At 43.1% G+C, this 26,313-nt stretch overlaps 1 protein-coding gene across 1 annotated transcript; it reads left to right on the forward strand.

Moving 5' to 3' along the window:
* Positions 1 to 1,692: 1,692 nt before the first annotated feature.
* On the forward strand, positions 1,693 to 23,235 carry znf622 (zinc finger protein 622). The gene is made up of 7 exons (XM_052015942.1): positions 1,693 to 1,878; positions 5,353 to 5,958; positions 8,215 to 8,457; positions 10,683 to 10,845; positions 18,505 to 18,614; positions 20,573 to 20,716; positions 22,832 to 23,235. The coding sequence occupies exons 2-7, from the start codon at positions 5,355 to 5,357 to the stop codon at positions 22,963 to 22,965; spliced, it is 1,398 nt and encodes a 465-aa protein (XP_051871902.1). The 5' UTR covers positions 1,693 to 1,878; positions 5,353 to 5,354; the 3' UTR covers positions 22,966 to 23,235.
* Positions 23,236 to 26,313: the final 3,078 nt, after the last annotated feature.

Here is a 26,313-nt window from a genome sequence, read left to right on the forward strand (position 1 = left end):
CCTGACCTGCTGAATTCCTCCAGCATTTTGTGTTTGTTGCTCCAGATTCCAGCATCTGCAGAATCTCTTGTGTCTCAGATTTAAGGAAGTAACTGTAGAGCCTACACAAAGGCACAAGCACACAAAGTGGTACAGTTAAACTTGTGGATGATCAAGAAGTAGATGGCAGAGATACAGATCCACAGTGGGATCTGAAAATAAGTAAGAGAATTTTGAAATCAAGATGTTGGTTAACCAGGCCCAATCCGGTCAGTGAGCACCAAATTAGCAGTGCAATTATAATATGTTAGCAATGAGATCTTTTATGCCCAGTATAAAACAGGTTAAAAGAAACCTGTGAATTTACTGTGAGTACTTGGAGCTCGACCAAAGGATTAAGTTTACATTGTGCACATATTAATTAATAGAAGCAACACAGAACCAGCAATATTGGTTTAATAGTAGGTTTGCTGAATGAGAGAAGGATGCTGTTAGAAGGGGCAATATCCAGAAAAGAGATACAATACACAAAAAGAGCTGGAGGAACTCAGCAGGTCAGGAAAGCACCTATGGAGGGAAATCAACAGTCGACATCTTGGGCCGAGACCCTTCATCAGGAATGGAAAGGAAGAGGGCAGAAACCAGAATAAGAAGGTGGGGGGGGGGGGGCACACGCAGGCAGGGGATAGGTGAGTTAAAGTGATAGGTGAGTCCAGGTGAGGGGGGAAGATGTAATAATCTGAAAGGTGATAGGTAGAAGAGGCAAAGGGCTGAAGAATGAATCCGATAGAAGAGGGCAGTGGAATAAAGGATGGGGGAGGGGAGGAGAGGAGAGGGGCAGATCATCAAGGTGGGGGACGGGAGCTATAGGAATAAGGGAAGAACAACGGTGGGGGGGGGGAGAAGAAGAGATGGAATTACTGGAAGTTAGAGAAATCGATGTTGAGGCCATCAGGTTGGAGACTCCCAAGGCGGAATATGAGGTATTGTTCCTGCAACCTGCGTCTGGCCTCAATGTGGCAGTAGAGGAGGCCATAGATAGATATGTCAGTATGGGAGTGGGATGTGGAATTGAAGTCAGTAGCCACCGGGAGGTCCTGGCTGTTGCGGTGGACGGAGCGAAGGTGCTCGACAAAGCAGTCACCCAATCTGTGTCGTGTCTCACCGATGTACAGGAGGCCGCACTGGGAGCACCGGATGCAATAACCCCTCGGACTCACAGGTGAGGCACTGCCTCGCCTTGGATTGTCTGGGACCGTTAAGACCCGACAATCATCCCGAAACGTCAACTATTTATTTCCCTCCATAGATGCTGCCTGACCTGCTGAGTTCCTCCAGCACTTTTAGTGTATTGCTCCAGATTCCAGCATGGGCAGAATTTTTTATCTCCAGAAAAGACATGTTCTCCTTTCTGCCAGTCTGATCTTTGTGTATGCTGGCCACATACAGCCGTTTATTTCAAAAATATATACTTTATTCGTAAAAATCGACACAGCAAATGCAATCAGTCCGTCTCTCTCATTGTGTCATCAAGTCAATACCATTCCAGTTCCAATGCATCAATGCCATTCTTTAAACGTGGTCGCATGCAAGATTGAGACAGGCTAGAACCCCAGAGCAACACCAGTTAGACCTCTAAATGCACATCATTTGTGTTTTTTTCCCCCAACATTAAGACGCGAATAAGAAGCAGGAATCGACCCGCTGCAGAAAGTAATCAACGTCGCCAGCACAGACTGCGGGAGTGCAGTTCACCTGGGCCGCCAGCGGTCGGGGAGCCACGGTCACGTGGGCCGGGACAGTTGCCATGTGGAGACCGCAAGGGATTGTGGGAGCGCAGGTCACGTGGGTAGGGAGAAGCCTTCGCCGCCGCCGCCGTGGTGAGGAGGAGTGATAGAGGTGAGGTGATCGGGGAGGTGGTTGGTGAACAGAGGACCTCGGGGTTGGCGAGGTGCACTGCCAACCAGGACGGGATTAAGCCGGCGCGGTAGAGCGGACGGGCGCGGCCTGTTCAGCCTCTGTACTCAGTACTGCCGTCGCCATTGTGAGGCCCGGCTGGCCCCGGGCCGCTGGCCGATCGTTACCCCTCTCCTGTCGGGCCAGTTTCAGCAGCAGCACCGCGGCTGAGGCTTTGTACAAGGACCTTGTTGTGTTTTAGTAAAGAACGTAAGAAGTGGGAGGACTAGGCCATACGGCCCCTGCATTAAACAACCTCGTCAGGTCTCTCGTGTGTTTCATATGAACTTCGCTACCTAATTCCGAATCAGATTTATTATCACCGACATGATGCAATGTTTGTTGTTTTGCGGGAGCATCACAGTGCAATGACATAAAAATCACTATAAATTACAAGAATAAATAGTGCAAAACAAAAGTATTAACGAGGTAGTGTTCATGGGCCATTCAGAAATCTGATGGGGGAGGGGAAGAAGCTGTTTCTGAATCGTTGAGCATCCCCATAGCTAAGTGTTTAAAAATATCCTGATCTCAGTTGTGGGCTCAAACGATGAGAGCATTTGCAACTCTCCGGATAGGAGAATTTATATTCTGTGTGTTGTCTGAACCTACATGCCTGTGATGCTGCTGCAAGGAAGTTTTTCATTGTACCTGTGCTTCACTGTACTTATGCACATGACAATAAACTTGACTTGACATTTTGAAGATTTACAGCCTTGTGCATGAAGAAATTCCCCAGTCCCTTTTCTTGATTTTTGCCCCACATTTCTGCACTTCAGCCTCAAGTAGTCTGCACATCTGCTGTTGTTAACCCTCAGAATATGCTGTGAATCAATGAGATCACCTCTCATTCTTCTAAACTCCACTGTGTTTAGGCCAGCCTTACTTGGAGAACAATCTCCTCATCCTGGGAATCAATCTAGTGAATCGGCTACATTGCTTTTTATATCCTTTCATAATTTACACAGGATATGCTGGACATGCTCAACAAGTGGCAAGAGAAGCATTTAGTGTCTCAGATGAATGACCTTTCATTAGTTTTACTTGTCGAGTATTTCCAGCATCTGCAGTATTTTGCTTTTGGATTAATTTTTTTTCCATTATGTGGAGATCAAGACTGAATGCAGTAGTCCAAATAAGGACTTGCCATCTTCCTGTTCGCTCTGAACAAGATTTCTGCTTTTGTTCCTCTGTCCCCTTGAAATAAAGGCCAACGTACAATTTGCCTTTCCCAATTGTTTGCTTTTTTGCATGTTTACTTTGTTTCATGGAACAGTACATGAGATCCATGTGCGCACCTTCTTGCCTACTTACTGAAAATACAATATTCCATTGCTGGTATTCTGTTCTCATGATTCAGTGTAGTATGTGTCTTGATATCATCTTCGGACCTGGATATATAAAACTCTCTTTTTATGTAAGCTACACTGGTTAGCTCCTGTGGCATTGTATAATAACAGTCCGCCTACCTGAAAACAACCTTTTTTTACTTCCAGCGGTCCAGATGAAGGGTCTTGACCCAAAACATCAACTCTGCATTTCCCTCCATAGATGCTGCCTGACCCATTGAATTCTCCCAGCACTTTTTGTGTAGCTCCATATTCCAGCATCTGCAGTCTCTTATGTCTCCTTTTTACTTCTGCTGTTTTTCTTCTTTAACCAATCTTCTATTTATATTAATGATACTCCTCACATCTCCCAAAGCCCTTATTTTTGTAACATCATCTTATCACTACAGCACGGTATTCTCATATACTTTGCTGTCACCTTGCATTGAATACAAAATTGTGTCGTAACATTAATATTTAAATACTTATTAGCATTAGTAGTGGATCATTCCTTTTCCTGCAGTCCTACCCACCCCGGCCCATTGCATCCAAGTTCAATCGTAGCCCTCCCACCCACATTTTGAGAATAAACTGTGTTATCCTTAAGTTTAAGGACAGTTTTTCTAACGTCTTCATGGACATTATTGGTGTAGACAGTGAAGAGCAGTGCTGCTAGTGAAGCTTCCTATAGGGCTTCAATACTAACTGTACCCCACAAGTGATTGGTGTCATTAAGAAAACTTGAGTGTACAAGGCTGACAAGTATTCAGATTGAAATTTTTAATTGGTACCAATTCAGTAGGGTATAGAAAATATTAGGCAGATATTAAAATTAGAGTGAGGCCATTGACAGTGATGTCAGTAAGTACATCACACAATCTGCACCCCACTTCCCGTTACCTCCCCACCCACTTACCTCCAAGGTTGTGGATGCTGGATTGGTATAACTTTTGGACAGAGGTGAATCAATTTTTGTTCAGTAATGTTATTCAGATGGAATCCAAGTCAGCTTAAAGGTTTGGTGAGTTATTTGTAACTTGATCACTGTTGAAGTAGTCGCATGCATTATCTAAACTGATCCTTTCCTGCAGTATGTTACTAAACGTAAGCTAATGAGTCTGTTCTTGCTGTTCCATTTAATATTGGCACAACATTAACCTTTCTCCAATCCTGACGAGCAATTTGTGCCAATTAAGTGAATAATTAAATACACAATTGAAAACTTCCTTTATGCTCCAATATCTTCACTTCCTTCAGGGAATTGTATCAGAATCCTTGTGTGACCGGTTACATTGGATTTTAGTTGAAAACTTGAAACACACTTTAGGAGCAGCCCTGTGTTTCAATATGCAGCAATTGTGCCAAATGCCATTTTACAGTATCCCATTCAGGCCTATCCTGTGTAGGCCACATGTATTGTTATTTATAAGAATCTTTGAAGTCCAGCACAGACAATTTATTGACCAGAAACATTCCATCAATAAGTTTTAATTAGCAATTTATGAAAATGGATCATGAATTCCCCCCCCCCCCCCACCACTCAAAATACCTTGAAACTGCAACTGCCCACCCGATCATTTGCCCCTCCCCCCAGTGTCATGGCTCCATTCCCTCTCCATTATCTGCCTGGCTGCTCCACACTTCCCATCCTCCACAAATACTGTCCTACTTTACTCTCTGATCCCCTGCCACCATGAAAAATACACAGAGCGAGGACTGCACATGCACAGTAGAATATTGGAAACTCTACTGCAGAATCTGCTTTTCGGCCCATGGTTTGGGTTTCCTTGGCAGTAGGCCACAGAGGCTGTGGGCATGCCGCCAGCAGTGAACTGAAGGGAATTGTATTGATCACCAGCATTTAATATGACAATAACAAATGAGAAATTTAATTTTTTTTTCCAAATTAATAATGAAATTCTATTTTGCAAATGTTAAACTTTTATAGAACAACCAGAAATAAATATTGTTGGAGGACCTTCAAGATATACAGTAAATAGAAGTTCGTTGCTTAATATAGTGACAGAGTGAGATTGGGATTGATTCTTTTTCCTCTGGCTGTTCTAACTTTTAATTATTTCTGTTCAAGCAATGTCTTCCTACACCTGCATAACATGCCGCGTGGCATTTGCTGATACTGAGATTCAGAGATCACACTACAAAACCGACTGGCACAGGTATAACTTGAAGCGTAAAGTAGCAGACATGCCTCCAGTCACAGCTGAGAACTTCCAAGAACGCATGCTGGCCCAGAGAGCGGCTATGGAAGAGCTGAACAAGGGGACTGCTACAGACTGCACAACCTGTGACAAGAAATTTGCCACATTCAATGCCTACAAGAACCATTTGAAGTCAAAGAAACACCTCGACGCAGAAAAGAAGACCACCGGAATTGCAAATAGGGAGCTGGAAAGACTTAACGCAAAAAATCTGGAAAAGGGGTTGAGTGAAGAGAGAATGAGTAAGGATGCGTTGAATAGAGCCATTCAGCAAGCTGTGAAGACCCAGCTTTCACCCTCAACAAAGAAGAGGACCATTAACCCAACAACTGGTGGCACTAATGCAGGTGTGAGTAAGAAAAGGCCTGACAAGCCTCCTCGGTTACTTTGGTTGGAACAACAAGCCAAGAAAATGGGACATGATGAATCCTCAGAGGAGGAGGAGGAGGATGTGGTGATGGAAGATGAGGGTGATGGTGAGTAACAGTAAATAAGCATCTTGTATCTTCAGCACAGTAAAATGTTGCAATGAAGTTTCAGCCTTTTTGGGTTTGATTTTATGTAATTGAAGGTTAGCGCCCTCAGCAATTTACCAGAAACTGAAGTGTGGCAGGTTAGTTAGCCAATAAATGTACAATACCAGTTGGTGTCTATTTGCTGAAATCTCATGGCAAGATGCTCTCTGTGCTGGCCATAAATTCTTGTTTTTGAAAAAACCATTTGACAGTGAGGATGTTCTTTTCCATTCAGTCCATATCGAACAAGAGCTGGTTTGTTGGCCCTCTGTTGGCTTATCTGTCCAATTTTTTTTTAGGAATAAGCCCATAGATAGATGTTATGCAAGTTGGTCAAGGGGAAGATCACATTCACTGTCATTTCTTCTCTCTGAGTTTTCACTTTTTGTTGCTGAGAGAGGGGAAGTTATTCAAAGTGGGAGGATCCCTTGCATAGATATTGCCACCAGAGTGGTTTTTTCACAGGTGCTTTGAGTGTGTTTTTGTAACATTTCTTTTGACCTTTGCGATTTTTTTTTTGGCGTCAGCTGAGCCAGCCACAGAACTTGGAGATTACAATACACCACTCATTTTCTTGTTGTATCAAAGTGTCCTCTTCTTAAAATAATTTGTACTTGCATTGTAGGTATACAGTTTGACAAAATAATCTGTAGTATAGATTAGCCAAAAATCTGCTTGATTTGCTAACTAGGTGGCTTGGTTATGGTCAGCTCACCTGTAATAGTTTAAGCTGTCACTACTCCAAATCTCCTAGTAGATATAGGTTGGTTCTTCTCTGCGATGCATGTAACTGAGTCCCATGGCCTGTATGCATCATCACTGAAGATGCCAAACTTTGAGTACGTGAGCAGGAATTCTTGTACTGGACCTTCGGCTAATGTTTTCTTGTAGCTATCATCCCAAGTCATCTTCACCGCCTGTATGACAGATGCTAAAAGGCAGTACCTCCATGCCCCATACTTTGGTCACATAGAAATTTCTTGTAAGCCTGTTTTGGACACTGCTAAATTTGACTGGGTTGTATTTTTGTCTGACCATCCGAAAAAGGGAGATCCAGAGGAGGAAAGAGGACCTGTGCCGGGGGAACACTCTGATCATCTTCAGAAAAGTGCTATGGAATATTTTGTATCCACTTCAGAAAGTAGACAAGGCCTCTGTTTAATATCTGAAAAAGTTCCTCAGTGTGCACTGCACTGTTAACCTAGATTTTGTGCACGTGTTTTCAGAATATCACCTGAACTCTCAAACTCCTGACTGAAAAGTGAGAGTGCTATCATTGAATGGCAGGTGATATCAGCCAAAAGGACCTTGTAACATAACATATGTACCATCCAAGAGAGAAATAAAACTAATTTCTGAGATGGAGGGATTTTAGTATGAGTAGTGATTAAGCTGACTTGACATAGACACTCTGGAGTTTAGAAAAGTTGGAGGTGATCTCTTTGAAATGTACAAAACACTTATGCGGTTTGACAGTTGGGTACAGGGATGAGGTGTCCAAAACCAGGATCAGTCTTAAAATATGGGGTTACTATTGGGGATAGTATGGGGATGAGAGGAGAGAAATTTTTTTGCCCATGAAGTAATTTTATCTTTGGAATTCTCTGCAGAGGGCTGTGGAGACTTAGTTTTGAGTATATTAGAGACAGAAATTGATAGTTTTGTGAATAATAAGAGAATTGAGATACAGGGAAGTGGTTAAAAGATCAACTATAATCTTATTGAATGGCAGAGCATGTGTCAGTAGCCTATTGCTGTTTCTTTGTCTTATCTTAAACTGAAGGAGTTGTAAACTGATGGTCAGATTGTGTTAACCAAATAACTATCTAATCATCTGTCTCAGTTTGAGATAATTAGCTTCATAATGCCAGTAAGCATTTGGTCATATCATGGACAGGCAGACTTTCCAGCCATTGGATTTCATTCCTATTGATACCCCAACACATTTTTAATTCGCTAAAGTAAATTTTCCAGTGAAGTGAATGTGGGGAGTGGGTCTTCCGCCGAGTGCAGGAAGCAGAACCACGTGAGCTTAATGTCAAACCACTGAGATTTCTGAACACTCAGATTGTTGGAGTTTTGTCATATTTAGATTTGTGCATTTGGCGCACATTCTAACATTTTGACGTTCTGGCATTCAATCTGTAAATACATGTTATGGTGCTGTGGCAAAGCATTTTGGTTATAATTAACTTTGCTTTTCATGCTTCCCATTAGGTGAGTGGGAGGATATGGACTCTGAGGTGGAAGATGAATTAGAAGAAGATGGGGAGACCGAAGTTGGTAAAGAGCTGAGGGTGGACTCTCCGACTGCTGCCTTTCCAATCATGGACTGCTTGTTCTGCTCCCACCACTCTCGTACTCTGTTAAGAAATGTGAATCATATGACAAAGGCCCATGGTTTCTTTATTCCTGATATTGAATATTTAGTGGATCTAAGGGGGCTGATAAAATATTTGGGTAAGTACCACAATGTTCCAAGATATGGTAAATTCAAGAGCTCCTATATACAGCTGACCCCTGCATTACAGCAGTTCGGGCAACAGAAATCTGCCCTTGTGGAATTCACAAATCACTATCAAAAGATCTGAGATACAGAATAAAAATCCGTTCTCACAGAATTTGTATGTCAATTTTTTTTAGCTCGCATTTCTTGACACACGCAAATGATGTGGCCTTGTGTTATGGAAAATCACGATATGGATAGTTTTCTGGGAAAACAAATCCCCTCCCCACCCCGTAACGTGTGGGTCGCCTGTATTAATGAGGCAGTTAACAGTTGAGGAGAATTATTTAGAACGTTGCTGCTGAAAATCATCTGACGCGGAATGAAATGATCACAATTAAAATTGTCTGTTATGTTAAAAAGACTCTTTATATGGTACGTTGTGCCCCCATGTTCCAGAGAGTAGTGCAACGTGACTTAAGCTGCAATTTTGTCAATCTTTTCCCTTCACAATATTGCTGAAATTCCACCTGCTGTTTTATCTGTGTGCAGATTTGCTAAGCAGAAATCAGTTGCTACCGATCGCCTCTGAGGTTTAATAACAGGGCTCATTATTGATTTATTCTCATGCACCGCATAAAATATGTTCAACATTAATATTTGGCCTATGTCTGTAAGTTTAATAAAAGATAAAATTGAGTTATTTTAATCTGGTTCCTAACTGAATATTAGTCTGTCAGTTTCATTCTGTTGTCACTTGGGTGATTGGAGAGTTAGAAACTTAAATTGTTCCATGGCAGCATTTGGTGACCCAAGACAGTAACCGCATACAGGCTGTATCTCATGTATAATGTTGCAGTCACGATGAAGGGTTAATTCCTGACTAGTTAATTTGTCTTTTGCCTCCTTGATGTTTAAGCTGTTGAGTGTTTTCAATAGTTTCTTTTGATGTTTTTAGCATCACTGTAACTCCTTCATTCAAAAAGGGGGGGAGAAACACAGAATGCAGATTGGTTAAAATCTACCATAAGGAAGATGTTAGCAGCTCTAGCACCTAGAAGCGTTGGAGGTAAATCAGGCGAAGTCCTTGTGGTCTTGTGAAAGGGCAATCGTGTTTGACCAATTTATTGCATTGCTTTGAAGGAGCAATATGTGGTGGATAAAAGGGAAATGGTGGATGAACTATGCTTGGGTTTCCAGAAGGCATTGGATAAGGTGCTCCAGCAAAGGCCATTGCCGAAAATAAGAGCTTATGGTTCAGGAGATGAAATTTTGGTGTGGATAGAAAATTGGCTAATTAACAGGGAATAGGGAGGAGGCATAAATGGTTCTTTTTTTGATTTGGTGCTGGGGCTTCAGCTTTTTACGATATATATAAATGATTTAGATAAAGATGCCTGATGACATAGCGATAGGAAGAAAGTAAGTTGCAAAGAGGACACAATGTTTCAGGGAGATATTGATAGGTTAAGAGAGTGGATAGGTTTTGACAAATGAAATATGATGAAAGAAAAAGTAAAGTTGTGCATATTTCAGTAGGAGAAACAAAACATTATCTAAATGGTGAGAGATTGCAGGGCTCTGGGATACGGAGGGGTCTGAGTGTATTAGTGCATGATTCACCAAAGGCTAGTATGGAGTCACTGCTAATAATGGGAAAATCTAACAATTTTATTGTCTATTGCTTGGGGATTTCAATGTGAAAGAGGGATGTTATGTTTCAGTTATATAGGGCACTGGTGATACCAGGTCTCAAGTACTGTGTACAGTATTGGTCCCCTTATTTAAGCGAAGATGTTAATGTGTTGGAAGCAGTTCAGCGAAGGTTTACTAGACTAATTCCTAGAAAGGTTAGGCAGTTTAGGCTTGTATCCTCTGGAGTTTTGAAGATTGAGAGTTGAAACAAGATTCTGAGGGATCTTGACAGGATGGATTTGGAGAAGATGTTTTGTTTGGTAAATTGCTAGAGTTTGCTACTATTAATGTTAGCAAAAGTTCTGAAAATGCTCATCGTAGCACTACCTTTAGGCATAATGTAAATATTTGAAAATATACAATGGAGGGGAAACACCAAAATTAGATTTCTGTGCAAAATTATATTCTTTGGAGAAAAAGTTTATCTTTTTGGAGTCACTTCATACATTGAAGCTACTTGATATCCAACGGGTTCTGGGGTGGGATGTATACTATACTGGATACCTGGCTGCTGGTGATGCATGCATCTTTATTTTTGTTGCAGGAGAAAAGGTTGCCGTAGGAAATATCTGCCTGTGGTGCAATGAGAAGGGACGGTCCTTTTACTCACTCGAAGCTGTCCAGGCTCACATGGTTGACAGCAGTCACTGTAAATTGTTCACAGATGGTGATGCTGCTATTGAATTTGCAGACTTCTATGATTTCAGGTAATACCTCATTTTTGGGCTTCGGGAAATGTTTGACATTGTTACATACAATTATGTTTTGTCACAAAATGATGCTGTGTTTGGCAGAAGCCAAGATACCATTAGTTTTTTTGGGAGTAGTAACTCTTCACAATGTGAGGTCATGCTGTACAAATCACATTATCCCTTAGTACCCAGGTTTAAACTTTCCATAACTCCACTTTTAACATTTGCCTACTAGGTGAGATTAAAAAACACCTGGATTGCTTATTATTTATTTACATACTTACAGCCTTTGTCTCTCCATTCACCACAGTACCCCTGCAATTTAATTTTCAAACTGTGTTCTTTTAGCTGCTTTTTGTCCTTATTCCCCCAACATCTTCAGCATCTTCCATTCTTGTCATTTTCCCTGTTGTAAGTGTGACTTTGGTCTTCCAAACGAGGACCAGACTTGAGAATATCTGCTGCACATTCAGCTTGACCACAATCCTTATTGAGCTTCCCTCTGTCAAAACTGCCCATTGCTCAAAATTCATCCCACAGGGTAAAATATCTCCAGGCTTCTTTTCCCTAAGTTTATATCTACCTTAAACTTTTCTCCTTTGCCCTCAGCACTTTCATCCCTAATAGTCTGAGAGAATTTTGAGGTGATTTTTCCATTGTTTTTGCTGCTTCGTCAATGACTAATGTTCATCATCCCCTGTTATTTCAGTCCTGAACAACAAACACAAGTGTGTTCCTTCTCCCCCTCATGTATTCCAACTCTCTCATATACTTTCTAGTTTTCAGTGAGCTGCGCCACTTTCTCCCTTAACCCCTTTTCCACGAAACCTCTGATCACACAGCTTCCTTTCCTAGTTTCCAAACTGGCTGACATCAAAAATGGCTAGTTCTTTTTGGGTATTGCCCACCCATCCTTCCCAAGAAATGGGGCTGAATGAAGCCAGGTTTTGTATCTAGAGGGCTGATCAAACCAGCTCCTGGTCACCACAGTGATGTCACTTCAATCAGCTTGGTTGGTATCATGCATGATATTTTCCACTTAGAGGAACCATAGAACCATACAGCACAAAACAGGCCCTTCAGCCCACCATGTTGTGCCGTCCATCAACCACCCTCACACTATCTAACCCTTTCCTCCCGCATATCCCTCTATCTCACATTCCTCCATGTGCCTATCCAACAAACTCTTGAACCTGTCCAATGTATCTGCCTCCACCATCACCCCAGGCAGTGCATTCCATGCACCAACCACACTCTGGGTGAAAAACCTCCCCCTGACATCTCCCCTGAACCTCCCACCCATAACCTTAAAGCCATGTCCTCTCGTCTTGAGCATTGGTGCCCTGGGAAAGAGGTGCTGGCTGTCTACTCTATCTATTCCTCAATATTTTATATACCTCTATTATGTCTCCTCTCATCCTCCTCCTTTCCAGTGAATAAAGCCCTAGCACCTTAAGCCTGTGCTCATATTCCATACGCTCTAATCCAGGCAGCATCCTAGTAAATCTCCTCTGCACGCTCTCCAACGCCTCCACATCCTTCCTATAATGCGGCGACCAAAACTGAACACAGTACTCTAAGTGTGGTCTAACTAGAGTTTTGTAAAGCTGCATCATCACTTCGCGGCTCTTAAACTCAATCCCACGATTTATGAAAGCTAATATCCCATAGACCTTCTTAACTGCTCTATCCACCTGTGAGGCAACTTTCAGTGAACTGTGAATATGAACCCCCAGATCCCTCTGCTCCTCTACACTGCCAAGTACCTTGCCATTTACCTTGTACTCTGCCCAGGAGTTTGTCCTTCCAAAGTGTACCACCTCACACTTCTCCGGATTGAACTCCATCTACCACTTGTCAGCCCAGCTCTGCATCCTATCAATATCCCTCTGTAAGTTCCGACAGCCCTCCACACTATCCACAACACCGCTGATCTTAGTGTGGTCTGCAAACTTACTAACCCAGCCTTCCACCCCCTCATCTAAGTCATCTATAAATATCACAAAAAGTAGAGGTCCCAGAATCGATCCCTGCGGGACACCACTAATCACTGACCTCCAATCCGAAGGCACTCCTTCCACCACAACCCTCTGCTTTCTACAGGCAAGCCAATTCCTAATCCACACAGCCAAGCTTCCCTGGATCCCTTGGCCTCTGACCTTCTGAAGAAGCCTACCATGAGGAACCTTATCAAACGCCTTACTAAAATCCATATAGACCACATCCACCGCACTACCCTCTTCAATCTTCCTCGTCACCTCCTCAAAGAACTCTATCAGGCTTGTGAGGCAAGATCTTCCCTTCACAAAGCCATGTTGGCTGTTCCTAATCAGGCCATGATTCTCCAGGTGTTCATAGATCCTATCCCTTAGAATCCTTTCTAACAGCTTACCCACCACAGACGTAAGGCTCACCGGTCTGTAATTCCCTGGACTATCCCTGCTACCTTTTTTGAACGAGGGGACAACATTCACCACCCTCCAATCCTCCGACACCATCCCCGTGGACAACGAGGACTCAAAGATCCTTACCAGCGGTTCAACAATCTCCTCCCTCATCTCTCGAAGCAGCCTGGGGAAAATCCCGTCAGGCCCCGGAGATTTATCTGTCTTGATATTATTTAACAGCTTCAACCCATCCTCTCTCTTGATATCTACAACCTCGAGAACATTACCCTTACCAGCACTCCCTTCCACGTCATCAAGACCCCTCTCCTTGGTGAATACCGAAGAGAAGTATTCATTGAGAACTTCTCCCACTTCCGCCACTTCCAGGCACATTCTCCCACCTTTGTCTTTAATCGGACCTACCTTTACCCTAGCCATCCTCCTACCCTTCACGTACGTGAAAAAGGGATTTTCCTTAACCCTACTAGCCAATGCCTTTTCATGTCCCCTTCTAGCTCTCCTCAGCCCGTAAGTTCTTTCCTCGCTACTCTATATTCCTCACAGGCCCTGTCTGAACCTTGCTGCTTATACCTTATGTATGCTACCTTCTTCTCCCTAACTAGTCGTTCCACCTCTCTCGTCACCCACGGCTCCTTCACCCTGCCATTCCTTCTCTGCCTCACCGGGACATATTTATCCCTAACATCCTGCATAAGATCCCTGAACATCGACCACATCTCCATGGTACATTTCCCTTCAAAAAAACATTCCACTTTACACTCCCAAGTTCTCTCCTTATAGCCTCATAGTTCACCCTTCCCCAATTAAATACCTTCTTGTCCTCTCTGCACCTGTCCCTGTCCATGACAATTTTAAAGGTTATGGAGCAATGGTCACTGTCCCCCAAATGCTCACCCACCAATAGATCCTTCACCTGTCCCAGTTCATTTCCTAAAACTAGATCTAGAATGGCATTCCCTCTAGTTGGCCTGTGGACATACTGTGTCAGGAATCCCTCCTGGACATATTTAACAAATTCCGTCCCATCTAAACCTTTGGCACTAAGCAGGTTCCAGTCTATATGTGGGAAGTTGAAGTCTCCCATTATAACAACCCTGTTATTTTTGCTTCTCTCCAAACACTGCCTGCCAATCTGCTCCTCTATATCTCTACTGCTACCAGGGGGCCTATAGAATACTCCTAGTAGAGTAACTGCAGCTTTCTTGTTCCTTACTTCCACCCATACGGACTCTAGAGATGATCCTTCTACAACATCCATCCTTTCCACAGCCGTAACAGTGTCCCTGACCAGTATTGCCACCCCTCCTCCTCTTCCCCCGCCTTCCTTATCCCTCTGAAAACACAGAAAACCAGGAATATTCAATATCCACTCCTGCCCTGACGTCAGCCACGTCTCAGTAATAGCCACAATATCGTAGTCCCCCATACTTATCCAAGCCCTCAGTTCATCTCCCTTATTCTTGACACTTCTAGCATTGAAATAAACACACTTCAGTCCATCCACCTTACTACTTCTATAGCCTGTATTCTGCTTCTCCTTCCCCAAAGCCTCTCTACCTGTTTGATGTAACTTTTCCCCATCCCCTTCTTCCTCTGACCTACTCCTCCAGTTCCCTTCCCCCTCACAAACTAGTTTAAACCCTCCTGTACCACCCTAGCAAACCTAGCCGCAAGGATATTGGCCCCTTTCTGGTTCGGGTGTAACCCGTCCTCTCTGTACAGGTCCCACCTTCCTGAGAAGAGATCCCAATGATCCAGAAATCTAAAAGCCTCCCTCCTGCACCAACTTCTCAACCACACATTTATCTGCCACCTCCTCCTATTCCTGCCTTCACTATCACGTGGCACCGGCAGCAATCCCGAGATTGCTACCCTTGACGTCCTGTTCCTCAGTCTTCTACCTAGCTCCCTGAACTCGCTCTTCAGGACCTCATCCCCCTTCCTACCTATGTCGTTGGTGCCAACATGGACCACAACTTCTGGCTGCTCTCCCTCCCGCCCAAGAATCCTGTGGACCCAATCAGTGACATCCTGGACCCTGGCACCTGGGAGGCAACATACCATCTGTGATTCATGCTCACTGCCACAGAACCTCCTATCTGTTTCCCTGACTATCGAGTCCCCTATCACTACCGCATGTCTCTTTCCCACCCTTCCTTTCTGAGCAGCAGTACCAGTCCCAGTGCCAGAGGCCTGGTTACTGCAGCTAGGCCCCTGCAGGTCATTCCCCTCAACAGCCTCCAAGGCGGAAAACCTGTTACTGAGAAGAACAGCCTCCGGGGTTCCCTGCTCTGTCTGTCTGCCTGACTACTTCTTCCTCTTCCCTCCCCTGACAGTCACCATTCTATCTGCATCCTGAACTTCAGATGTACCTGCTCTAAGGGGGGTGACTGCCTCCTGATGGACCGTGTCTACATAACTCTCTCCCTCCCTTATGCTGCTCAGTGTTTGTAGCTGCGACTCCAGCTCATCAACTCTGAGCCTAAGTTCGTCCAGCCTCAAGCACTTACTGCAGATGTGGCCATTGTGGACCGCAGCAAGGTCCACGAGTTCCCACATCAAACAGCTGCAGCACACCACCATGTCCTCCATCTGACTACCTTGTTTTTCCCCCCTAGTTAATCCCACCTACAAATCTATAATAGACAACAGGTAAGCCTTACCTTTACCTACTGACCAGCTACTTACCCTTCTTGCCCCTTCACGCCGAAGCCCCTTGAGCCAAAGCCCGACCACTCTGCTGCCTCTCACTCAGCTGCCCGCTCTATAGGCTGTTTGCTTTTTTAAGCTGCCCGCGCCGCGCCTGCGCAGTCCAGCCCCCACTCGACTAGTTAGAAAAAACTTCTAAAACACTTACTAAAGAAAGGAACTTGTCCAGTGGCTTTTAGAATGCTAGCAACATGTGCTGGAGGATAGCTAATGTTGTTCTGTTATTTAAGAAAGGCTCTAAGAATAAGCCGGGAAATCATAGGCCGGTGAGCCTGACGTCAGTGGTGGGTAAAATTTTGGAAGATATTCTGAGGGACAGGATATATAAGTATTTGGATAGGCAGGGCTTGATTAGGATAGTCAACATGGCTTTGTGCATGGCAGGTCACGTTTAACCAATCTAATAGAGTTTTTCGAGGAGGTTACCGGGAAGGTTGATGAAGGAAAGGCGGTGGACGTTGTCTACATGAACTTCAGCAAGGCCTTTGACAAAGTCCCGCATGGGAGGCTGCTCCACAAGGTTAAGTTGCTTGGCATTCAGGATGAAGAAGTCAATTGGATTCAACGTTGACTTAGTGGGAGAAGTCAGAGAATGGTAGTAGATGGTTGTCTCTGATTGGAGGCCTGTGACTAGTGGTGTTTCACAGGGATTGGTGCTGGGTCCATTGTTGTTATCATCTATATCAATGATTTAGATGATAATGTGGTAAACTGGATCAGCAAATTTGCAGATGACACCAAGATTGGGGGCGTAGTGGACAGTGAGGAAGGCTATCAAAGCTTGCAAAGTGATCTGGACGAGCAGGGAAAATGAGCTGGAAAATGGCAGATGGAATTTAATGCAGACAAATGTGAGGTGATGCACTTTCGTAGGGCAACCCAGGGTAAGACTTACGCAGTGAATGGTAGGGCACTGAGGTGTGTGGTAGAACAAAGGGACCTGGGAATACAGATCCATAATTCCATGAAAGTAGCATTGCAGGTAGATAGGGTCATAAAGAGAGCTTTTGACACATTGGCCTTCATAAATCAGGGCATTGAGTACATGGGATGTTATGTTGAAGTTGTATAAGATGTTGCTGAGGCCAAATTTATAGTGTGCAGTTCTGGTCACCTACCTATGGGAAAGATATCAATAAGCTTGAAAGAGTGCAGAGAAAATTTGCATGGATGTTGCTGGGACTTGAGGACCTGAGTCACAAGGATAGGCTGAATAGGTTAGGACTTTATTCCCTGGAGCGCAGGAGAATGAGGGAAGATTTTGCAGAAGTATACAAAATTATAGGATGAATGCATGCAGGCTTTTTCCCCTCAGGTTGGGTGACACTAGAACTAGAGGTCATAGGTTTAGGGTGAAAGGTGAAATATTTAAGGGGAATCTGAGGGGGAACTACTTCACTCACAGGGTGGTGTGAGTGTGGGATGAGCTGCCTGCGGAAGTGGTAGATGTGGGTTCAATTGTAACATATAAGAGAAATTTGGATAGGTACATGAATGAGAGAGGTATGGAGGGCTATGGTCCAGGTGCGGGAAGATGGGACTAGGCAGGAAACCAGGCCAGCATGGATTAGATGGGCCAAAGGACCCGTTTCTGTGCTGTAGTGCTCTATGACTATGTTATCACCTGCCCCCACTCCCATTTCCATCTTTTCTGTCCCGAAAATTCCTGTTTGGACCCTCTAATCAGACATCTTATAGCATTGAAACAGCAAAAGATCTGTGAATGTGACCTGTGGTACATTATCCCTTTTCGACTGTGTTCAGATTTGTGGTGGTTGGTAATACCAGGCAGAACCTTGCCAACTGTGAGAGGCAGTTCAAACAGGAACTGCTGCTTTTCAGCATTTCAAAAATGAACTATGCCTTGGACTTGTGCGTACACATCGTGAGTCCTGAATTTACTGACAGGATCAGGAGGACAGTTCTGTCGCTACTCTCCATTGCTGAACCCAGTCTTGTTAACGCAGATTCCAGGACCTCTTTGATTTCAGTGGGTGTTCTAGGCCTGCAGATTAGGTGGCAAAAAGGAGTTTGTTAGTTTTAACAACCTTACTTCAGTTTAATCTTTTAATTACCTCCAAATGCATTTATTCTGCTAAGGTTTTTTATTAAATTATACATTCCTTTTTGATGGATTTGAAATGTCTCTGAATGTCAGAGATGTTTTTAAACAAAGTAGTTGATATCCATGTCAGCTTCCACAGAAAGCAGAGTTTCACCTCCAGGTTTGTCTTCTGTCAAAGACTGTCAGGCATTCCAGGGTCTTGCCCGATGCCTCGTTGCCGTTGGAGGTGCTAAGTAGAGAGAACTTATTTCCATGATTTAGGGAATAGTACTAGGGCCTTAGGCTTCAATTAAAAATAAAATTAGGAAGCGCTCTGCACACAGAGGGCAGTAGAAGTTTGGAGCAATCTTCATAATGGCAATCGATGCTATGTCAATGATTAAGGGAGATGGGAATTAAGTCACATCAGCAATGATCTCGTTGAATGATGGAACAGGCTCAAGAGGGTATCTTCCTAGTGCTTTGTAAATGTTTTTGACTTGTTTTGTTTAGTGGAAGTTATCCTGATCACAATGGAGAAGATGTTGTAATGAAAACTACAGAGGTAACTGGTAGGAATCTGGAATATAATGAAGAAACAATGGAGCTTGTGCTTCCTTCTGGTTAGTACAAAGTCATGATATGTCTTCACTAAACCTTTGTTTATACATATTGGGCCATGTTGTGGGAAAAGGTTCTTTGGGGTCTCAAAGGTAGAGGACTCTGGACACAGTCTTTGGATTTTGAAAAAAGGATTTATTTACAAAGACAAACGCAGGAACAGACTGAACGGGAATGGATGCACTCTTGCACACGGGTGATCGCGAAACGTAAGGGGAGTTGCATTGGGGGTGAGGTGTGTGCGCACAGAGCAAACTAGTTACAAACGATCAGGGAAAACACAATACGGTGCCTGAACCCCCTGACACTGGACAAGTATTGGCTCTACGCTACCAAGAATCTACTTAGGACGCTTCTAAACCCCTGTGGAAGTGCACACTCTTACCAGTGGTCCCTTGGCGTGGTTTCGATTCCGGCAGCAATCAAAAAGAGGAAGAGCCATGCACATGTGGCATTCTTTATAGTGCTGGAGAGCTGGCCGGAGCTAGCTCAGGTAATTCAACAGGTCCAATAGGTCATGGCCAGGTACAAAAGGTGTGCACGGGAACCAGTGGTCAAGAGTGTGTGCTAATGAGTGAGTGGATCCAGACCTTGATTGACAGTGGTGTTGCTTTTGACCAGTACTCGATGGTGTCACATGACAGCCATGGCCTTTCCCACTTCAGGCCACTTAAGTCCATCTTTAGGTGAACAAAATTGAGAGGCTAATGAATACCAGTGCAGTAGATAATATACCACATAGCCTGAATTGCCATGAGTAAAAATACCATTATTTATAGCAAAGGTTAATGCCTCAGAAGTGCCAGAAGTGTTTATATCAGCTAACAAGAACCTAAGAAATGCAACCAGGAGTAGGTCATACAGCCCCTCATGATGGCTCCACTATTCAATAGTATCATGGCCTTGGCTTTCCTTTTCTGCTTCTCCCCCAAGAACCTTGATTCTGTTGTGGAGAATTACAACATCTGAAATTATGTTATCTAGTTTTAGAATTTTCTAAGGGGTCAATATTTCAATATTCTCTCAGCATCCATCCTATCAATCCCCCAATAGTTTTAATTTTGGCTTTGCATTTAATTGATTTAAAAACAAGATAAAATGTGTGAAACCTACTGTGGACGTTTGTATTCCATGTTCAGTGGGTGTAAAAGTTCCATGTAGATGCATCCATGGATTCTGGTTTCTTGAGCTTTCACATTATTTGATTAACACACAAAATGCTGGAGGAACTCGGTGGGTCAGGCATCATCTATGGAAGGAAATGGATAGTCAACGTTTTGGGTCGAGAGGGTCTTGACCCAAAACATTGACTGTCCTTTTCCCTCCATGGATGCTTCCTGACCCGCTGAGTTCCTCCAGCATTTTGTGCGTTGATCCAGATTTCCAGCATCTGCAGTCTCTCTTGTGCCTACATTATTTGATTGGTTGTTACTTGTCCTTTGTCCCAACTGCTTCCTTCATTCCTACCAAGCAATAGTTTGGTTGTAGTTTGTTGAAACTGCACTCATGCTCTTTACGCACACTACACAAAGGTTGTTATGTAAATTTTAGCCCCTGGTGATTTAAAATAAACTTAATTTTTGAGACGATGGGCAGAATATGTCAGTAGTTTGGTTTGTATTTTCTAGGTTTAGACCTAAAATATTGATTGCATTAATTGACAATGTTGGGATTGGTCCTTTTCAAGTAGAAAGCTGCAAGTTCAAGATGGGGGTAATATTGCTTTTTAATTAAAATTTTACTTAAATTTTGAGATGCATTAATGTAGAACACTGATTGTTAATTTGACTAAAACATTTTGCTTGGGACTAACCTTGTTTAAAAAAAAAAAAAAAATTTTTTTTGGCAGGTAAATTGTACAAATGCAGAAGATAAAAACTCTGCAAACCCATTTAGTGCATCAGACTGAAATATTCATTGCTACTGATCTAACCTTTTTTCTTCCTCTGTTGAATCTCAGGTGCTAGAATTGGTCATCGGTCATTGCTGAGATACTATAAGCAACATTTTGGTACCTCTAGAGCAGTGGCTGTGACTGGAACTCGCCGTGTGCTGGGGAGATTGCTACAGCAGTACAAGGCCCTTGGTTGGACAAGTGAGCTTGGTAAGTGTCTTGACGCCTCCTGTGCAGTAACTTCAATCTTTTGCCCTATTCAGCCATGAAAAATCTAGTTATTGTTTATGGATGTGTCTTTCAGAAAGTATTCACTGTCCATCATAAAGTAATTGATACTGATGTATGATTTTTTTTCAATTGTATAAATCATACCAAATGTTAAAAAAGGTCATTCAGCCCAAGTAACACACAAAAAGGAATTCAATGGGTCAGGCAGCATATAGGAGGGAAATGGACAGTTGATGTTTTGGGTCGAGACCCCTCATCTGGACTAAAAGACAGAGGGGAGATAGCCAGTATAAAAGGGTGGAGGGAAGGGGTAGAGCAAGAGCTGGCAGGTAATAGATAGATCCAGGTGAGGAGGGGTGAAAGACAGATGGAGGAGGGGAGAGTGGAAATAGAGAGAGGCTGGGAGGTGATGTGTGGAGGTGACAAAGGGCCAAAGTAGTCTGCTAACATGTAAACTGTATACTTGTGTCTCCCCATTCTATCAACTTCACCTCACCCTTTTAACATATTTCATAGTACTTTTCCCTCATCCAGTTGCCTGGCTGCTTTGACAGTGTCTAAGCAGTTGCCTCAATCATAGGAATATCAGAAATGTGGAGTAAGCCATTCAATCCCTCGTGACTGCACTGCCATTCAATAAAACCCTGGCTGATCTTTTACCTTAGTGCCACTTTCTTACACTAACCCCATATCCCTTGACTCCCTAAAATGCAAAAGTCTGCTGCTCTCTATCCAGAACATACAGAATGACTGAGCCTCCACAACACTTGGGTTGACAATTCCAATGATTCGCTACTCTCTCGATGAAGAAATTTCATTGCATCTTGTTCTTGAATGCTCAACCTCTTATTTTGACCTTGGTATTGGACAGCCCAGCCAGTGAAAATATCATTCCTAAATCTATCCTGTCAAGTACTATAAGAATCTTGTATGTTTCAATTCTTCTAATGTTAAGAGAGTATTAGCCCAGTGTACTTAATCTCTCCTCTTGCGAAAACCACCAGCTCCCATCTCGGGAATCAATCTGGAGAACTTTGCACTCCCTCATTTGCTACCTTCCTCGGGGGACTAGTCCTGTATGATGACCCAGACATGTGCCATGTTCTGACCATTCTGAGTTAAACTATTTCTCATTTTCTGTTCATTGAATATTTTGTGAAAGAAGTAAATAATAAGAAACAGATTCACAAATCTGTATATAAATAATCTGATAGGAAATGTGCACTTTTTAATTTTGTTTAATTAAAGACTAATTGTGTTTTTTTTAAGATGAATTGCAGTTTAAAGATTTTTCTGGTAGCATATGCAATTAAAAAAGAACTAAATGACAAAAATTGATGACTGTTCATACCCTTTCAAAATCTGTTTTCTTCCGAAATCTGTGTCCTGATTGATCTGACTGACTCTTGTAGTTTGTTGCTGGACCAGAGATTGATTTCCAAGAACTTAGTGTCATACATGTGCCACTTTACCAGACTTGCTTTGCTGAGCTGTGGGTGTTCTCTGTCCTGCATCAGATAGACTTCACAGCTCAAATAATGACAAGATGTTAATTTTGATGAGTACAGGAAGAATGGCTTATAAACAATGTAATTAAATTATGTCTTCCATTGAATAATTACCATGGGTATATTTGCAGCTGAATGAATAATTTCCTTTTTCCATAACAGTGAGCTGTTCCAATAGAGAAGAAATCTCTATTGTCACAAAAATCCTCAAATATTGATTTTCTCAGCATAAGGTCTTTTTTAACCTTCTTTGATTGTGAGTTTCTAAGCTTCACAGATTTTTAATTTCAGAAAAATCTTGTGTGTTGCAAACTGGTGTTGTATATTAAGTAACTAGTAATTTGAGCTGTATGTGTGGAAAAAGTTATCTTTGAGTTAGAGTATCTGAAATCTGAGATATTCCACTTTGTTTCAGTAAGAATGTTAAATATTAGTGATATTTATATTCTTGTTGGAAACAGTAGCTGCTTAGACAGATAATTTAGCACTATTTAATTTTTTTTTAGAGAATAATTGATTTGAGGTGGTAATAGTGTAATAAACTCTTATGGTTTATGTGATCAGCTGTTATTTCTTTCCTTACTAGCTAAAGCAGCATCACAGAGAAAGGAGCGTGATATGCAGTATGTGCAAAGAATGAAATCCAAGTGGATGCTAAAGACGGCAATGTCCAACAATGCAACAAAGCAGATGCACTTTAGACCTCAAGTTATATTTTAGAAACATTGGACTGCATTATCAGGTTGTACCTGTCGATGATGGAGAGATAATAGCAACATCAATAACTGAAGACTGATTTTTTGCTGACTTTTCAATTTGTGTTTTGGGATGGTGTATTTTTGTTTCTTTAACTTGTCTCCTTCAGAACTTAAAATGTGAATTGTAAAACATCAAAGTATTCCCTTAAACATGTGTTCTACTGCACACTGCTTACTGTAATTCAACTCAGTTTTGATGTGAAATAAATACTTGGCATTCTACACACCATAATTTGGCTATGTAAGATCTGGAACACCCAATAGCAATAACCATATGAGCTGTTCATCTGAAGGTTCTGCCCTATTACAATTGTATCTTCTCTTCTGTAATTAATGGAAAAGTCTATCTGTTATCTCCCTGCATCTTTTACTCTTAAAGTAACCTCAATAACACGAGCATCCACAACTTGTCAGTCTACTTGAAATGTCCTGCGAACAAGTATCAAAGCAGAAATCATCTATTTCACTGTCATCTTTCTCTCTCGCTCTCCTGTAGTTATTGGGTTCATGCCAGTGTACAGTTTTCTAGGTTCCATCTTTGCTCTGGCGCTTTGTCCAGATCGTCATTTGATTAAATTCTTTCTGGGCTGAGAAGAGCATCATTGGAGGAGTGAGTAGTAAGGACCTTGGTGGACTTCTTTCCCAGTCTATTCCAGTCAATCTAGTCAATTTGTATCCATTCAGTCACTTCTACTTGTGACTTTGTTAACAAGTCTACAATTGGTGGTACTTCCGTCAACTGGACTACACCAGGAAAAACATCAAGCAGCATCTGTAAAGAGAGAAACCAAGTTGCTGTTTCAAATTTGATCTTTCATCAGAACCAGGTAGTTCTGATGCAAACTGGAAAGGTTCCTTCTCTGAAATTGTTGAATTCAAAATTAAAAGCAGAGGGCTTAGAAAGATAAGACGCTGATCCCCAAGCTTACATTGGGCTTTGTAAGAGGCCAAATACAGAGAGGTGGGAGTAGGACAGAAAATTAGAGGCTCAGGATAACCATTATAGACTGAATGGAGTTGTTCTGCAAAATGGTCACCCAGTCTCCAACTGGCTTCTTCCTTTGCCCTCTTGTAAAGTCTGTAAGTCTCCTTAGTGTTGCTGCAAACTAAGGCAAATAACAGAGAACTACTACAAAATACATTATTGAAGGCAGAACTCAATTAAACAGCAGTGGCTGATGCAAATAACTTTAATCTCCAAATTTAAGGAAGGATGTGGAGGCAGTGCAGAGGAGGTTCATGAAGTTAACTCCTGGGAATGAAGACATCGACAAATGAAGAGAGGTTGAACAGATTGGGCCTATGTTCATTTGAATGAGAAATGGTGTTATTGCCATGTATAAGCTTTTGAGGGTTGCTGAGGGGAAGTACAGAGGCCCAGGTTTTGAAGCTTGGTGATTAATACTGAGGGGATAGTGGTGTTGAATGCCAAGCTGTAGTCAATAAACAGCAGGCTGACGTATGTTTTGCGGTTGTCTCGGTGCTCCCAAGCAAAATGGAGAGCAAATGAGATTGTGCCTGCTGTAGACCTGTTGTGGTGATAGGCGAATTGCAGCCGGTCCAGGTCCTTGCTCAGGCAGGAGTTAATTCTAGCCATAACCAACCTCTCAAAGCACTTCATCACGGTATATGTGAGTGCTACAGGGCGATGGTCATTGAGACAGCTCACCTTGGTCTTTTTGGGCACCAGTATGATTGCTGCCCTTTTGAACCAGGTGGGAACCTAGACTGCAGCACTGAGGGGCTGAAGATGTTCATGAACACTCCAGCCAGTTGGTCGGCACAAGTTTTCAGTGCCCAGCCAGATACACCGTCAGGGCCTGATGCCTTGCGAAAGGGGTGACATAGTGGATGCTTCCCCTTATTGGGGAATGAAGAGCTGGGCTGTGGGGGTGGGGATGGACGGGAGGCATCATTTCAGATTAAGGAGTTGTCCATTCCAGATGGAGATGAGGAATTCTCTACCCCCAGAGAAATAAGAAGGCTGCATCATTGAATAGATTCAACACCAACAAAGACACATTTTTCATTACAGGAGAATCAAAGGTTAGGGGGCAATGGGCAAGAAAATGGAGCCAAGGCCAAGATCAGATCAGTCATGATCTTACCGAATGGCCAAGCAAAGGAGGGACTAAAAGGGTTTCATCCTCATATTTCCTGTTTGCATGCATCTAAAAGTACTGTATAAATGCAAGTTATTGCTTTTTAAAATTGGTCACTAATGGTAAACAGGTGGCATCTATTGTACTTTTCTGTTGACATTCAGTTCCAATGACTTTAACTGGAGCTGGCTGTTCAGAATACAGCAGGAATACACACCACATTATTGTGCTAGTTCAGTTCTAGTGATCAAACACAATTTTCTTAGTCCAGTTTGATTTGCATAGCTTTCCAGTGTTGCAATAAATATTGATGTTTAGCATTGGTTGCCTGGGTTGAATTAAATTTTGTACAGCTAGTTAGGTTACTCAGACGGGTTTGAAGGCATAGAAAATTGAGCATACAATTAACTATGCTGAGCTGAGGCATATCATTAGTGCAGAATAGAAGATGAAGCTGAAATTGGGAACATCCCACTCTTCAGGAGTAATATGGAATCTATTAACAAAGGAAGGATAGTGGGGTGGTTAGAGGACAGGAAGGATGAAGCATGTTGGGGAGTGTGGGATGGGGGCTTGGTGGAAATATTGGGGAGTTGAGAGGAAGGTGCCTAGGCAAGGAAGCTGTCATTGGGACAAGGGCACAAAGGTTGGTTTGTGGTTAGTAGGGGCAGGGAAGGGAGTTATGAGGATCTGGAGGTTATGGGGAGAGCAAGTTATGAAGAACTGAGGAAAGAAGGTAGGGAGAGTGATTATGAGGATAAAGGGAATTATGGGGAGAGCGAGATAGGAGGAACTGGGGAAAGAATTGGGGAGGTGGATATTGAGAATCGGGAGAGGAGACAGGAGGAGGTTATGAGGATCTGGGGGTTAGAAGAGGGTGTTATGGGGTCAGAGATGGGAGGGGAGAATGAGGGTTATTGGGAAGTAAAGGGGAGGAAAGACAGGTATGATCTGGGGGTATAGAGGAGGCAGGGCATGATGAAGATGGGGGTGTATAGAGGGGGGGGGGGATGAGCGAGTCGGGGCTGAAGCGGCCCCGCGGGCGGCGGGTCTCGCGAGCCCAGTCTCCCCCCGCCCGCTCCGCTTGTGACGAAACAATGGTGGCCGGGCTCGCGCTGAATCGCCGCTCGAGCCCCGGGCGGCGGGTTCCGGAGCGCGAGGCGCCAGTGTGACGCGGACCCCTCCGCGCGCGCCGCGGCTGTGATGAT

The sequence above is a fragment of the Pristis pectinata genome, chromosome 5 (assembly GCF_009764475.1).
Source record: "Pristis pectinata isolate sPriPec2 chromosome 5, sPriPec2.1.pri, whole genome shotgun sequence".
NCBI lineage: Eukaryota > Metazoa > Chordata > Chondrichthyes > Rhinopristiformes > Pristidae > Pristis > Pristis pectinata.